We start from the raw sequence: 17,520 nt of genomic DNA on the forward strand, positions 1-17,520 counted from the left end.
CAAAAGAAAACCCACCGTCTCTCGGCCCGAAGAATTGGCACGCAGAACCGAAAGCAACCACAGCCGCTAAGGATATGGGGGAAATCTTGAAGAGAAGAGACGGAAAAGGAGACCCACTTTCTGCATATAAATTCTATCCAAATTTCCAGCAGGCTCCTGGAGCAGGCATATACAGGCTCAAAAAAGGACCCACCTGGAGACAAAAGAGCCAAAATGAGATGCAAACAACCACCCACCGCAGGTGAGGCAAAGTTTGCAGGTTACTTCCTGCCGGAGCAGAAGCGTCAACAGTCTTCAGAGGAATATAACAGAATCCAGTCTCCACATAATGGTTAGCCCTATACTGTCTAATGCACAGCCAGAGCCACATGTGGCCGTTGAGCACTCGAAATGTGGCTAGGGCAACTCATGAACTGAACTTTTTTTAATCATTGTTAATTAATTTAAATTTTAAAATTAATTCAGTGATTGGAAAAGTTTTAAGTACATTTGGAACGACTCAGTATGTCAATCTAGTGTTTTATTATAAATTTTGTGGAATCTAAATAGACATCAGGTATTTCCGATGGAAATTTAGTGTGTGAACTGATGTCAGCTGTAAGTGTACAGTATACACCAGGTCTTGGGGCGCCTGGGTGGCTCAGTCGTTAAGCATCTGCCTTTGGCTCAGGTCATGATCCTGGCGTTCTGGGATCAAGCCCCGCATCGGGCTCCCTGCTCAGCGGGAAGCCTGCTTTTCCCTCTCCCTCTGCCCCTGCTTGTGTTCCCTCTCTTGCTGTGTCTCTCTCTGTCAAACAAATAAATAAAATCTTCAAAAAAAATACATACACCAGGTCTTGAGGACTTAGTACACAAAAAAGAATGCAAAATAACTTCTTGTCAGTTTTTAATAGTGATAACACATTGAAATGAGATAATATTTTAGATATATTAGTTAAATAAAAATATTACTCAAATTAATATTTTTAAATTTTTTTCATGCAGCTACTGGAAAATTTTAAATTATAAATGCGAGTCACATTTCTTTTTTTTTTTTAGATTTTATTTTTAAGTAATCTCTACACCCAATGTGGGGCTCAAACTCATAACCCCAAGATCAAAAGTCACACGCTCCACTGACAGGTAGCCAGGTGCCCCTCATGTTACATTTCTATTAGACAGCACTGGTCTGGGATATAATCCAAATATACTCAAATATGAAGAACCAGGAAAATGTGACCCTTGATTGTTAAGAGGAAAAAAAAATCAATGCAACCCAACCCTGAAATAACCCAGGTATTAGAATTATCATTCAAGGACTTTAAAGCAGCTTTTTAACTATGTCTAATGAGTCAAAAGAAATATGCTCAAAGTTGAAGAAAAAATGGGAAATATAAGCAGATAAATAGAAATTATAAAACAGAACCAAATGGAAATTCTAGAACTGAAAAACACTGTCTAATATTAAATATTCACTGAATGAGTTTAATGGCAGAACAGAGACTCGAAGAAGAAATAACTGAAATTGAAGACAGATCAATAGATATTATCCAATCTGAAAACTAGAAATAAAAGATTGAAAAAATGAACAGAGCCTCAGGGACCTAGAGACAATACTGAAATTTCTCAGGGAGGATGAAATAAAATATATATATTAAAAAATAATGGCTACGAACCTCAAATTCAGTGAAAAAGCAAATTAAAGAGAAATCCTTGAAACACCACCATGGTATGCTCAAGAAGAAACAACAAAAAGATCTACAAATATTTTTTTCCTAAATCAGTGAAAGAAAGGAGAGAGTCAGTCCCTGAGGTTGACCGGAATTCAGGAATACCTGAAATCCCCTGGATTGTTTGTTTTCCTGACACAGAATTCCCCTGATGTAAAAGTAAGCAAACTGGGTTGGAGTGAGATAGTCAACAAATTCTAGAAGGAAACCGACTTTTAAATGCTATGAAATGCCAGACTGATTAAGAAGTAATGAATGAGTAAAAATATGTTGATTTCTCTCTGTGTGTGTGTGTGTGTGTGTGCGCGCGCGCGCAAGCACATGTGCAAATTAGTTATTGCGTTACTGGATTAGAAGGCACACTACTGATATTCCCACCCAACTTCTCCACTTTGGTGTTACTATATTGATCCCTACGGATTTATTCTGAGAGTGTTTCATTCCTACCATACTGTGTATACCATTTTTAAAGGTCCCGAGGGCTCAGACCCACCAAATGTTTACTAGTGACAGCCACCTGGTATGGTACCCCACCAAGGGCCTGTCCTCTGTGTCCCTCCCAAGTAACTGAATCACCCCTGCTGCAAACCCTTCCTTGTCTCCCTATAGCTTCCAGGGCAGAGGCCAAACTCTTTTATATGGTACTTTTTGGGACTGGCCCCTTTATCTGCATGTATCCCCTCGCTTCAGGTATAAACTACCCAGTTCCCTGAATAAACATGCCGTGCTGATTCGGACATCTAAGCTTTCACTTGGGCTATTATTCCCTTTGCCTATAACGCCCTTCCATTCTCCTTTCATCTGGCCAATACCCACTCCTCAGTCAAAACGCAACTGAATATACCCCTTCGTCCCCAAAGCCTTCCTGGACCATGACCCCATTTTTAGACAACTCTCCCTCCTCTAACTCCCATGCTTACCAACACTTCCAAACATGTCTCACTGGGCTGGGACCCCCTCAAGGTTGGGCCCGCATCTGTATGCTCTGCATTGGGTCCAGCATACAGCAGGTGCTCAATAACCACTGGATACAAGAACAAATGCCAAAATACTAGGTTCCAAAATATAAGCCGACCAAACACTTTTATATGGAAGCCTTAAAAACTAAAGAAAATGGCTTTACCAGTACTCCACACAAAATATGGCCCGCACACATGCTGATCATCCCACACCTGTCGAAATTTCACTGAATTGTGAAAAATCAACAAAAGTTTAACTGCTCACTTGGAATTGTCGAGGGGAAAGCCAGAACAGATTTCATGCTCCAGTAGCTGACTCCAACTTTTCCATAGCTGTGTTATTTTTTCAGGGGAGGGGGAAGGGCAGAGGAAGAGAGAGAGAGAATCTCAAGCAGACTCCCCACTGAGCACAGAGCCCGACCCAGGGCTCGATCTCACAACCCTGAGATCATGACCTGAGCTGAAATCAAGAGTCGGACGCTTAACCGACTGAGCCACCCAGGCGCCCCGATAGTGGGGTTATTCTAAGTCACCATGCGTACTGTACCTGAGCCAGGATATCTTGAAACTGTTCTCTCGTGAGAGGCATCAGGAAGGTTGTGATAATGCTTCTCAGTTCATTCTTTGACACTGTCATGTTGTGACCAGTGTCGAGCAGCTGAAAGGCCTTTTTCAACTCATCTCCTTTATCGGTGATTTTTTGAAATAAAATCCGTTTAACATCTAAGAAGGACAGTATTGGATTCGCAATAGCTGTGGCTATAAAAGACAACGGTTGTTTATTAGACGTGCTGAAAGCAAAGATCCCAAAAGCCACTTCACCGCAGACTAGAAGCCAACAAACTTCCAAAACACGATTTCTTCTACCGTACTTCGCTTAACACATCTAAGCATTGCACGACTTGCAATGGTAAATCTACAGTCATTTTTTACCTCCGAAATCTGGTCAAAGTAAGATGAGAGTAATAACGGTAAAAAGAAAAAAATGGAGCAAAGATAATCCTCCCTGTATAGGACATGTGTCATGACAAGCAAAGAACATGGATTTTGGAATAAAATTCAGTCATGAACAATATCATTTCAAATAAATCTTTAAAATATCATATTCACTTTTCATCCTCTTGCCAATTTTTGAGGGGAAAACATGTAATTCTTAATCTAGATCATTTCCCTTTCTAAGACAAGGAAGACAGGAGAATGGCTAGCCCCTGGAAGGTAATGAAAGAGGGTTAAAAGGCACCAAATAAGCTTCTGGAGGGCCTGCACTTCCCGGGAGGAAAAGCAGCCAAGGGCGGCCACGGTGCTGTAGGTCCCGGGGTCCCTGTGTCACCAGAGGAGAGCCAATACCCCCCAGCCTTCCTCCCCTCTGTCTAAGACGAAACAGCCATAGAAACAAGGAAACACAGTAACTACAAGCCAACTCATGGCATGGATCAGTTTCACAAGCAGGGAGATGTGATCGCTCCATTTTGATATTTTATAACCTACTAGGCAGAGAGGAGGCTAAAAATACAGGTAATTTGGTAAATCTCTTCCATCTATTTATAAGATTGCAAAGGCTTGGTGACCACAGTTTATTTAGTGGCTCTGTCTTACGTAGTAAATTCTGGATGTGTATTAAATGTCTTTAACACTGTTTCATCCTTTATAAACTCATTCACAAGCAGGAGCTAGGGAGGGATGATTGCAATTATTTCCTTTCAAATGAGAATTTCTTATCTGGGTATTGAACCTTTCTGACATAAGTTGTTTGTCTTCCCTGACACTTGTCAAGCTACCCCGGGTGCTGGGGATGCCTTTTGCTCACGATGCCCACTGCCTCCACGGGGAGGGGCATATACAACCAGGACACACTAGAGAAAAGACAGTGGCTGGTTTGGGGTGGCAGGCTGAAGGTCTCAGGAAAAGCTGCTTAGAAGGAGGAGGTGATACTTCAACTGGAGCTTGGTGCTCCTGACAGCGAGAGGGGCTGGAAGTGGGGGTGCTGTGGAGGACAGCCAGTCCAGGCACAGGGGAGAGGGGACAAGCACAGGAGGCATCAGCTTTAGAGATGAGATCGCAAAAGTCAGCAGGAGCCATATCCCCAATGTTCCTATGTAGCTTTGTGCTCTGGTCACGGGACACCAAGCTGGGACTTCCATCGAGAGAATGACATCACCCAATTTTCATTCTCAAACTGCACTCTGACATCATATGTAGGAGGGACAGAAAGGGGAGGGCAGTGATGGCATGGAGACATGTTAACTACAGCCTGCTCAGGCAAGTATTAATGGGGGTCTACATTAACATGGTGGGCATGGAGGCAAAAGTAGGGGTGAGTAAAAGAGAAGAAGAGAAGAAGCTGAAATAGACCAGATAGAGTCCAGAGACTCTCCTGATTTGACATGCAGGGGGAGGCAGTGGAAGAGGATAAAATTTCTATATGTGGTGTGAGTGGCCAGGTGGGTGGTGACACCCTTCACTGAGAAAGGGAAGGCTGCAGGCCGTGGCGGATGGCATTTTCCAAGATGGCCGCAACAAGATCCCCACCACACATGCTTTTCCTATAATGCCAGGCTAATACTCCTCCCATCGAAACGTGGGGCATATATTCCTTCCCCTTGAATCTGGGTGGGCCTGTAACTAGGGCAGAATGATCCTACGTGATTTCCAAGATGAGGTCACAAAAGACGTTTCAGTTTGTGTCTCGTCCTTGTAAGATACTTATGCCAACCGCCGTGCTGTGAGGAAGTCAAAAAGTCACACAGAGAAGCCACAGGTAGGAGTTCTGGCCAACACCCCAGCGGAGGTTCCAGCCCAGAGTGGGAGCCAGGCTTCCAATGATTCCTGCCCCACGTGTCGTTACCTGCTGCCTTTGCACCTCCCCCACTGAACCGCCTGGAACAGAGACGAGCTGTCCCTGGGACCTGCTCACATTGCAGATCTGTGAGCAAAATAAATGACTCCAAGCCTCTATGTGTGGAAGAGTTTGTATACAGCAATAAAGACCTGGAATGGGGGAGAAAAAAGTTTGTGGGAAAGTTAATGAATTCACTGTGGGATCTCTAAGTGGGGATGTCCATTTGAAAGGTGAACACATAATCTAGAGATCAGAAGTGGGGGGCTCTGGAGGTGCAGGTGTGGGAACCGGCCATGCGGAAGCCATGGGGGAAGCAAGCCATGGTGGAAGAGAAGGGAGCCCTGTGAAACACTGACTTTCAAGGAAGCAGAATTCATTCAGTCAAAAACTATTTACTCAGCACCCGTCATATTTCAGCCCCTGCCCTAGGCACTGAAGGACTACAGTGAACAAGACAGGTAAGATCCCCTCTCGTAAGGCTCAGAATCTGCAGGGGAGAGGAAAGACAAGAAGCAGATAATACGTAAATGAATAAAGGTAATGGTAGACATTACAAGATAGTACGAAAGAACAGGTAGAGAGAGGCAAGAGCTGTTTCAGGTGGAGAAGTCAGGGAAGTCTTCTCAAGGTGTTCGAAGCGCTGAACCAGAATGATAAAATGAGCCAGCCAGACAAGAAGCTGGAGGGGACACAGCAGCAGGTAAAGGGTCCCTGGGCAGGGATGAGTTTGATGTGTCCGGGAAAGCAAAAGGACAGGGCATGCGTGTGTCATGTGAGACGGAGGGCAGAAACTGCTGAGATCGGGGTGGGTGATGCTTCCGTGCCTGCACAAGGACTGGGGTTGTCTCCACGTGCAAGCAGGGCAGTGATGTCCCCTAACATACGCTGTGTTCACAAACCACTCTGGCTGCTATGTAGAGAGTGGATTCTAGAGGCCAAGAAATGAGAACAGAAGCCCAGAGAAGAGACAATTCCAACGGTCCAAGAAGAGATGACTATGGGCTGAACCAGGTGGTACCCTGGGTGTGGGGGGTTGAGGGGAGCAGACAGATTAGAGGTAGTCTAGACACAGAGCAGACAGGGTTTTGCTGATCGACTGGCTCAGCCGGGCAGGGCAGGAAGAAACCAAGGATAACTGGGGGCTGGGCCAGAAGAATTACATACACGATGAGGCCATCTCCTGGGATGGAGAACACCAGGAATCAAGAGATCTGGTTGGCCGGTGCATGCCTGAGATGCCCAGCAGAGGAAGCCCAAGCAGAGAGGTTAGATATGTCACTGGAGATCTGATCTGGAGCTCAGGAGGGAAGTCCGAATGGGACGATCATTTCGGTTACTCAAGGTACGTAGGGACGTGGAGCCAGCAGCTCACCTAGGAGGGAGCTGATGCAGAGGAAAGGACTGGGCACACAGCTCGGAGGATGAAGAGACTGACATCTCCCACAAGACTCCTAGGGGTCCTGCCATGCTCCCCTCTCCATTTCTGACTGTTGCTGGGCTCTCCGAAGCAGCTGATTCACAGGGAGGAGCTGCCGGATTCCACATGGGCTGGAGAACACGAAATCTCCCTCTGCCCACCCAGCCCAGAGCTCTTCCTCCTGCTCCCAGGGTCATGGTGGCGGGTGGGGAGGGGCGTGTGGCTCTCCTGTTAACTTATGTCCACCTCGAAATCTTTTTTCAGACTTCTCATGTATATCTTTAGTTGCTTTCCAAGAAGCCCCACCTTTGCAATCAATAATTCTAATTTAAATGTATCAGAAATATTGGTTTGAAACTCGTTGGCATTTGAAGGAAGACTTTTTCTTTCACGTGCCTAAGGCACCTTCCCAGATTTGAAATGAAGGCAGTAACCAAACTTGCATAACCTGCTGGTGGGAGTACAAATTGATATCATCTTTCTGGAGGGCAATTTGACAAAATTTTCTACATCCGTTTAGAATATACAAAGTCATAACAGACTGTCACTCCCACCCTCACGGGGAGAACAAGCTGGATAAGCTAAACTCTATGATTTTTAAACCCTCAAGAGAACTGAGGGACGCGAAGAACCTAAATCCAGAAAGGGCAAGCCACTCCTCGGAGAGGGACCCAGGACGCTTTTATCCTTGCAGAGGAAATAAAGCAAATTCTTTCTAGGCTGGGGTGAGGAAAAAAGAACGCGCTATTTAGTGGCCACACGTGGACAGGTGCGATGGGTTCACAGGCCGGGGCCTCAGTCACAGAGCGAGTCCGCGCCGGGCCTCTCGGGCCTTCCCACGGGGGTATAAGTGGCACGCCAGAGCTGGGGGAGCGGCACAGAGCTGTGTGATGCAGCCCCAGGAGGACAGGCCCGTCTGGGAGTGTGAGCTGCTGACCAAAGGCTGAGGACAGGGTGGCAGAACGAAGGTGACGTCCTCTGAGGCACCCGGGCCTTCACGGAGCTAGGAGCTGGGCCAGAGGACAAAGAGAACCCCCCAGAGACCCTCCAAAAGCATCAGGGGGGTTGTAAAGCAGAGTGCTTGCCCTGGTATGCCAACCCAGAAGGAAACAGAAAGGCCTGGAATCTCAGCAGGGATCAGATGTCCAGACCTTTGAAGGGAAGTATTTGAAACCAGTGACAACTGCAACCAAGTCCAGACACAGCTCGGTCTGGAAATGACCCTGCTCCCGCCCAGCTCACGCGAAGCCTGAGAGAAGAGGCCTTCCCTCTCCTGGACGGACTAGTTACTTCTCTTTTCACTGTGCTTCACACTAATGTCTGCTATTAAATCTTTTTTTAAATCGCAAGACAAATGAAATGAGAAAAGGTGACCTAATCAAGAGCAAAAAACAGTCAGAAGATCCAGAGACAGAACAGATGGAGAAATGATCAGGTATTTAAGGCAAGAACGGAAAACACGCTCAAGAGATTACAGGAAAACCTGACAACATGCTGCACGTACAGGGGATTTCAGCAGAGAAAAGGAAACTGTTGTTGAAAGCACACGGCAAAGCTAGAAATTAAAAACACAGTATCAGAAGTGAAAAGCTCATTTGATCTGCATAACAGCAGACTATACGTGATAGAAGAAAAGCCTAGTGAACAGAAAGTCAGGTCGACAGAAATTCTTCCAATTTGAACATAAAGCAAAAAACATTTTAAAAGGAAACAGGGTGCCTCGTATCTGTGGTTTACCCTGTGAGCCGTGCTTAATACGTGAGTTACACAAATACGTCACCTCCACGTACACATGCGTGCATGAGAGAGACCAGCCACCCACTTCACCATGACCATCTTCGGGGAGACAAATGGTGCTAGCAGACTTTTAATTTAAACAAGAAAAAATAAGTCAGTATTGAGAGTTACCATCAGTAAAAATCGAAGGCAAATGACAAAAGGGAAAAACAGACGCTGACAGCACGTAAGGCAGATGAAGGATTAGTATCTTCCCTACAGAGAGAGGTCCTACAGACCTCTAGAAAGACCCACTGCAGGTAAATGGGCAAAGGATATCAGTGGACAGCTCGCAAAAGACAGACAGAAAGCTGACAAACGGAGGACCAAAGTTACCTTTACTATTAAAGAAAGGCAAATGGAATCACAACAGAATATTGCCTTTGCACATCAAATGGAGAAGATGTAAAAGAGAATATTCTGTGTTGGGATACTTAGAGACAAACACTTTCAACTGTTACTTGTGGGGATGCGCAGGCCCAAACTTCTCAAGGGCAATGCAGTGGGGCTCATCCAGAGCCTCAGCGGGAATGCCCTCGGATCCAGCAATCTCACTTCTCCCCCGACTTCTCTGTAGGAGCACAAGGTCAACTGAGACGTGTCCAAAGTACACAGTACACGCAGAGCTGCTGAACGGTGTTGGAAGCTGCTAGCTGACCCCCACTATCCATTCTCCCCTCCTCCCTTAGAACCCGAGACCCTGAGATCTGGGGAGAGAGTCAGCCATCCGGAGGTCTGTATTTCCAGGCTCCCCGGTAGATGCCTGTGACCGTGTGATTCAAGTCTTGCCCAGTGAGGAGGCACAGCGTCCAGGATGACTGGACTAGTACGCCTTCCCTCCTCACAAGGCAGAATTCAGTGTATCCTTGCCTTTGTCCCCTCTGAGGCCACCTGGCGCCCCAGGGTGTGCCCCCACCATGAGGGCTGCTCACGCACTTCTGTTCCGGTAACGTCTGTCTCACGCAACTAAAATTCTTTATCCCCCTCTCGGACTGTGAGCACCTCCAGGACAGGCCCTCTACTGGACCCACCTCTTTGTCCTCAGTACCTATGACAGTTCTTGTCACATATGGGGCTCAGAAAATGTTCAGGAAAGGAGGCAGGGAGGGAGGGCGGGAGGGACAAAATGACATATACTTTGGGGAAATTATTATGTTAAATCTTATTGTTTTAAAACCAGAGATGCAAATGAGTTTAAAACTTATATCCACACAAAAACCTGTATGAAAATGTTTACTGCAGTTTCATTCATGATTGCCAAGACGTGAGAGCAACCAGAACGTCTTTCAGTAGTGAAGAGATACATGAGAATATCATTCAGGGATTAAAAAGTGGACTAGGATATCATGAAAAGACAGGAAGGAGCCTCAAGTGCACACTGCTAAGGGAAAGAAGCCCATCTGAAAAGGCTACATTCTGGATGACTCCGACCCTAGGACATTCTGGAAGGGCAAAACTATGGAGACAGTAAGAACAGTGGTTGCCCAGGCTAGGGGCAGGGAGGGAGGAATAGGTGGGACATGGTGGATTTTTAGGGCAGTAAACTGATTCTGTGTGATACCGTAATGCTGGTTACATGTCCTTAAACGTGTATCAAAACCCAGAGACCATACAACACTAAGGATGAACTCTGCTGTAGCCTGCAGACTTTAGTTAACGACAATGGATCAGTAATGGCTCATCCAAGGTAACAAGGCACCTCACTAATAATGCAAGATGTTAATAACGAAGGACACTGGGGGTGGGGAGTGAAGGGGTGCACGGGAACTCTCTGCACTTCAGTTCCATTTCTCTGTTACCCTAAAACTGCTCAAAAAAAATTGTCTACTAATTAAGAAAAACTAAGTGAGGAGGTATAGCAGACAACACAGTAGTTAAATCCACGGATTTTGGAATCACACTGTCTGGGTTCAAATCCTGACCCTGCCTCTTTAAAACCGTGTAACTTTTGGACAAGTGGTTTAATCAACCTCGGTCTCAGTCTCCCCATACAGAATATAGGGACAGTAACAGAATCTACTTTGCAGCTCTATTGCAATGTGGTTAAAAGGCATGCGAAGCTTTTGTACAGAGTCCGGTGCCTACTAGACATACCGAAGTGATATCTACTGTATCTACTGTTAGCATTTTTTCTTCATGAATACTCACCCGAAGAGGAAGGTCTAAACATATTTTGGAAACTGCTCCTTGAATACACTCTACATGGTGAAGAGTGAGGTCTTAAATTCATGAACTTTCGGGTGTGAGGATACGAAGTATGCCAATCTGGTACATTCGCCATTTTGTACATTAAATCCCTGTGACACAAAAGAAAACAGATTATGTTATCCTCAAGCACACATTACAAAGCTGGCCAACCTCCTATCTATTCCTTTTCTGAAAGGACGGCCAGAGACTCCAAAAGTGCTGGTCATGACCTTCTTGCCAATGTTTCAATAACTCTTCTTAAAATGAAGACGAAATCACGATTTTAGGCTCGTTTTTAGCAGATCCAATAATTCTCAAAAATGGGAAAATAAGGAAGCTCTCAGATAGGAAAATTCATCTGCGTCTTGACTACCACTAACTCATTTCTTTGGTGGGCAGTAAGGGTGGAAAGTTTGGATTCTCTATGCTCTCACTGCATATCCATCACCGTCAGAGGCACAGCAGGAGACAAGAGTACCAAAAACAGTGCAGTAAGGACCTCTGAAAATCCTCTCCTCCATGAAAGTAATAAGAAAACTGGCAAAAATTATCAGAACCAACTTTCTCAGAACTCTGGAAATTAACCAAAGTTTTGCAGCAATCTAGGGAGCCCTTATCCATGAAATATGGCAGAATCTCAGTATGCCACACCAAGTTCTGTGGCATTTCAACATCCCCTGTCCCCACCTGCCCCTGCCTCCAAATCAGCAGTAGCCTGGAAACCAAAAGCCTGCAATTTCAGCGAAAACCCAGTAGTCTACCCGCCACTGGAAGGGGCAGAATGGGGTGGAGCTCCTTCAAGGCCCATTACCAGAAACTGTCAAAAGGCGTTTGTTGAAAAAATTAGATGCGACTGTTGCCTAAACTTCTAGATGCCCGAGGCAGTAGATCATAGATGGAGCAAATAATAGACTAACCAAAAACCTTAAAGGGCAATCTGGGGAATGAGATGTCCACAGGGGCTTTGGGAAGCCCCCACATGTTCTTCGGAATCTAGAAAGCCACTAAACACGCGGAGGGCTGTGAGCGTGCCCAAGGGCTGTGGGCTTGTTCAGGAAAGAACTAAGCAGGCCCTACACTCTCACCTATGGCCGACCTTGCAGCTCTGCACAAGCAGGAAGTGAAGCCTAAGGAAGGATTGTAAAGTGCCTGGCAGAGGACTGAAGGAAGCTCCAACACACACAAAGAACCCCTCGGCAAAGACTGGAAGACTGTTTGCAGGCATTTAAGGAAATCTCTATCCAGTCATGAGCTGACCACTCAACTAACCAGTCAGACACTTCAGTGGCCATCCACAACAAAACATACAGACTTTACAAAGCCAGTTTAGAAAAGTCAGTAAACAAAACCCAAAACATGAAAAGTGGAAAGAATATTATTTCAAAAATTGCCACGTTATTTAAAGTGTCTAGTTTCAAACAAAAATTTATGAGACATGCCCCCCCAGAAAGAAAGAAAGAAAGGAAGAAAGGAAGAAAGAAAGAAAAGAAAAGAGAAGAAAGGCCCATACATACTTACCTTTAGAAACCATGCAAGCAAGAAAAGAGTGGAGTAAAATATTTAAAGTGTAGAAAGAAAAAAAAAATCCACCAACTTAGAATTCTATATCCAGCAAAATTTTCCTTCAAAAGTAAAAGGCAAATAAATACTTCCTTAGACAAACAAAAACTGAGGGAATGTGTCACCAGCAAGACTGGTTTAAAAAAAAAAAAAAGTTACATTCTTCAGAAAAAAAGAAGAAGGATATAGGCTAGAAATGCAAATTTACATAAAGAACAGAAGAGTATTAAAGAATAAATGAAGGTAACATAAACACATACACATCTCAATACATGTGAAGCAAAAACCAATAAAAATGAAAGGAGAAACACACACTTGAATGATAACATCTGAAGACTTCAATGTCCACTTTTAAAAGTAGATAGAACAAGTATACAGATCAACAAGGAAACAGAGGACCTGCACAACACCATAAACCAATTAGACCTAACAGGCATCTAAAGAACACACCCAACAACGGTAGAATATACATTCTTCTCAAGTGCACATGGGACATTCTTCAGGATCATATGTTAAGACATAAAACAAGTTCTGATAAATTTTAAAATATTTAAATAATCAAAGTATGTTCTCTAACCACACTAGAATGAAATTAGAAATGCATCACACAAAGAAATTGAGTCATTCACAAATATTTTGAAATTAAATAGCATACTCTTAACTAACCCCAACGATCGGGGGGGGGATCACAAGTGAAATTAGCAAATACTTTTGGATGGATGAAAACAAAGGCACACTTGCCAAAAATTAGGGGATGTAGTGCTTAAAGGGGAATTTATAGCTGTAAATGCCTATAGTGGTTTTAAAAAGAAGAAAACTCAAATTAATAACAATCTTCTTCCCTAAGAAACTAGAAAAATAAAGGTAAACTAATCCCAACTAAACAGAGTAAAGGAAATAATAAAGATCAGAGCAGAAATAAATAAAATTGAGAAAACCAACAAAATGAAGAGGTAGTTCTTTGAAAAGATCAGCAAACTGACACATTTTTACCTAGATTCCCTAAGAAAAAAATGAGAAATATTCAATGTATTAAAATCAGGAATGAAAGAAAGAATAGTACTACTGACCTCACAAAAACAAAAGGGATAAGGGAATACTACAAACAATCATAAGCCCACAAATTAGCTAATCTACACAAAATTGAAAAATTCTTAGAAAGATACAAGCTACTGAAACTGACTGAAGAAGAAACAGAAAATCCAAGTAGACCTACAGCAGGTAAAGAGATTAAACTAGAAGTCAAAAACTTCCTGCAAGAAAAGCCCAGGACCAGATGGGCTCACTGGCTAAGTTCTACCAAACATTTAATGAAGAATAAGTAAAACCAATCAATCCTTCACAAACTCTTCCAAAAAAACAGAATAAGAGGGAACACTTCCCAGCACATTCTATGAGGCTAGTATTACCAAATCCAGACAAAGACATCAGAAAAAAAGAAAGCTAAAGACCAATATTCCTTATGAATATAGGAAAAATCTTCAACAAAATACTTGCAAACAGAATCCAATAACACGTAAAAGAATTAGATGTCATGACCATGTAAGATTATTCCAGGAACTCAAGGGTATTTGAACATATAGAAATCAATCACTGTGATACACCATATTAATACAATCAAGAAAAAACATGACCGTCTCGATAGATGCAGAAAAAGCATTTCATAGAACCTTATACTGTTTCACGATAAACACACTCAACAAGCTAGGAATAGAAGGGAACTTCCTTGACCCAACAAAGGGCATTAATGAAAAACCAACAGTCAGTATCATATGGAATGGTAAAAGAAGAAAAGCTGCAAGCCTTCCCCCTAAAATCAGGAACAACCCAAGGATGTCTGCTCTCACCACTTCATTCAACATCGTACTGAAGGTTCTAGCTGAGCAATTAGGTAAGAAAAGGAAAAAAGAGGCATCCGGCTCTAGCTTTACAAGGAAGCTGAAGAGAAGAGGAGAGGAGAGGAGAGGAGAGGAGAGGAGAGGAGAGAATAAATTTTCTCTACTAGACTTCAGGTTTAAATGGAAGTGCATAATTATTTAATATTTAAAAACAGATGGATGTGCATGGCACTATTTCAGTATAAAGAATCAAACTAGACAATAGCTCTAAAGCCCTAGATTTTAAGAATCTCAAGTTTACAGAGTTAAAGAAATGAACCAGAAGTTTTTTTTTTAATGTGTAAGAAATACACACTGGCTGGTGCTCTGGTCTACCTCTCTTTGCGCAGTCCCTGAATGCCTGGCATGGTATTGGTCTAGACCTGTCTCATTTGCACAGGTCCCTGTGGGCAGGGACCATACCAGGCCTGAAACCATGTGAGGCTGACAGCAGAGTCCCACATATATCTCCCTTCAACTAGGTAAGTTTAACTGAAACCTAGAATCATAGCATGGGTGAATTTCTAGAAGAACATGGCTTGGTATGTGTTCATAGTCAAAATACATTTATTGAGCTTCCTTCTAGAAGTTTGGGGGGGTCAATGAACAAAACTGGCAAAATCATGGACCCTATGGGCCTTATGTTCTAGTACTGGAAGACAAACAATAATTAGGTAAATGATACAAATGAGTAAGTACTGTGAAGATAAATGGAGCAGAGGAAGAGAACAGATGACACTGAGCACAGATCAGAGAACAGGAAGGGATCAATGCCATTAAGAGGACAAAGAGGCAACAGAAGGCCAGATGGAGGAAAACCGAGGGGGCTCCTGTGACAATCAGGCTCTCTCCGAGAGTGATATGTGAAGCCACTGGAGGGTTATATACAGAGGAGAGAGTTATGTACAGGGTTATGATCTGCCTTTGCATTTAAAGGATTCTTCTGGCTCTATGTCAAGAATAGACTTAAAGGGGCAGGGGAGGAAACAGGGGGACCAACTATAAGTGCACTGATGAAATGATGCATGCGAGAGAAGATGGTGGCCTGGACCAAGGTGGTTCCAGTGAAAGTGCTGGGAAATGTCAGATTCTAAATATGTTCTGAAGGCAGGGTCAATTGGATTTTCTTACAGATTTGATTTGGCATGCAAGAGAAAGGCTGGAGGAAGTGGTCATTGACTGAGATGGGCGAGACCCAGGCAGGACAGTTTGGAGGGGGAGATCAAGAGTTCCATTCTGCACGTGTTAAGTTGGAGATGCCTGTTAGATCTCGCTGGGGGGATACTGAATAGGCAGCTGGGTGTATAAGCCGGAGCTCCGGGAAAGGACTGGGGCTGAAGATCCAAGTGTGGGGACTGCCCGCATATAATGGATATAAGGCACAATGAGGTCAGCCCTCATTGTAAAAAGAGAAAACACGCCAGAGCCGAGCTTTGGGGTACTCCAAGCTTCAGAGTTCAGGGAGATGAGGAGGAACTAACAAAAGATGAAAGAGAGCAGCCAGTGAGAAAGGAGCAAATGAGGAGACTGGAGTGTCCTGGAAACTGAGTGAGGAATACGTTTCAGGAGGGAGAGACAGTGTGTGTCAAATGCTACAGTGATCAGCACGGAAGATAAGGACCAAGAATCGCTTTGGATTAAGCCAGGCGGGCAGTACTGATAACCCCAACAGGTGCCACACTGGTGGAACTGGGCAGTTGCGGGGGAGCCTAAGTGAGTCCCACATAAACTCAGAGGGAAAGAATCTCTGCTGTAAAGCAGAGAAATGGTGTGGTTCCAGGGGCGGGATGGGAGTCAAGGAAGAAATGTCTTCAAGACAGGAGAATCGGGAGCACGAGTGAATACTCCCAGTAGCGAATCTTCGCTACGCAAAGAATAAAGGAGCGGGACGGAAAGGAGGAGCTGCCAGTTCCATGGGTTCGCCAGTGGAGACAGGATCTCATCTCCTGGACGAGCCTTTTTTAGGAGCACTGTCAGTTCATGGCTCGTGACAAAGGAGAAGGCGGTGGACACAGATGTGGTGACAAGCGGGTAGGGCAGTTCCCTGGGGCTCACGTCTGTTTCCTCCGTGAAATAGGAAGTCGGGCCATCAGCAGCAAGCGAGGACAGGAGAGGCATCCAGGATTCAGGAGAAAGGACAAGAGGTGAAAAGTCGTCTAGAAGAGAAGGCCAGGGGAGGGTGGGAGAAGTAGGATGACCAGCAGGGAGCTATGAGAGCCCATCTGAGGTCCATGGGCATGAACTCAAGAGCCAGACCCGGGGTGGTGAAGCATCAGATCTAACTGGGGGCAGGGTTTTGAAAAGCGACTGTGATACAGGAAGGGGTGAGTGTGTGCTGGAAGAAGGGATGCCACGTGCCCACCTTGCTCAAAAAGGAGCCCCGAGCATGATGGGAATTCTCAGTATCACTGAAATACCTGGACGGGCCAGACGAAGTGAAGAGACCAGAAACTCAGCTCATGAAGAATTTTTAAGAAGGAAAAAAAAAATGACTCTAATTCAATGAGCACTTATTGGGGACTAACTCGGAGCCAGGAAATGGGCTTAAGATTCATGAAAACCTGGCACCGAAGCCTCCTCACGCCCAAGCACGTACTGCGCTTCCCGCCGCGCCGGTGGGGAGCCAGAGCCTCAGAGCGGGCCAGCGAAGGGCCTGGGACCGTGCGGCTGGGAAGCCCAGAGCCGGGTCCGGGAGGAGAGCTCGTCCCAGGTATCAAGTTCATTCGGTCGCCACGACCAAGGCCTCCCTGTTGCTTTTCATACAATCCCTAGCGAGCACCTTGCAGGAGGTGGCACGTCTCCGGCTCCCCGAGCTGCCTGGCTGGTCAGGAGTGCTCGTCCCCTGCCTTACCCGGCTCTGCAAGCACGTGGGGAAGACCCGCTGTAACTGCATCCTTCGTTGTGGTGATTGCTGATGCAAATAACCGCTTGCTTTATTTTATCCATAAATTCCCTTCCTAATAACAATAAGGCATGCCAGGGCTTTGGCCTCGTGCCTTATTACACCACCTGAGGAGTGAGATAATCACCCAGAAATGTACTGCCTGTTGTGCATTTTATTACTTGAATACAAAGTGATTCAATTCAAGAAACACTTAGTTGAAGACAGCATGAAAAAAAATAATAATCATATGAAAAGTAATTCTTCCTAATGCTACTGAGCACACGGCAGGGAATAATCCTCTTCCAGCGGGAG

At 44.7% G+C, this 17,520-nt stretch overlaps 1 protein-coding gene across 1 annotated transcript in view; it reads right to left on the reverse strand.

The window, feature by feature from the left end:
* EFCAB6 (EF-hand calcium binding domain 6) overlaps positions 1–17,520 on the reverse strand; it is a 249,820-nt gene that overhangs the window by 221,104 nt on the left and 11,196 nt on the right. The window contains exons 4-5 of the mRNA XM_034644165.1: positions 10,849–10,997; positions 3,216–3,427 (exon numbers count right to left, since the gene is read on the reverse strand). Of these exons, the coding sequence (XP_034500056.1) occupies positions 3,216–3,427; positions 10,849–10,997 (361 nt within the window). The remainder of the gene's footprint in view (positions 1–3,215; positions 3,428–10,848; positions 10,998–17,520) is intronic.

The sequence above is a fragment of the Ailuropoda melanoleuca genome, chromosome 15 (assembly GCF_002007445.2).
Source record: "Ailuropoda melanoleuca isolate Jingjing chromosome 15, ASM200744v2, whole genome shotgun sequence".
Lineage (NCBI taxonomy): Eukaryota > Metazoa > Chordata > Mammalia > Carnivora > Ursidae > Ailuropoda > Ailuropoda melanoleuca.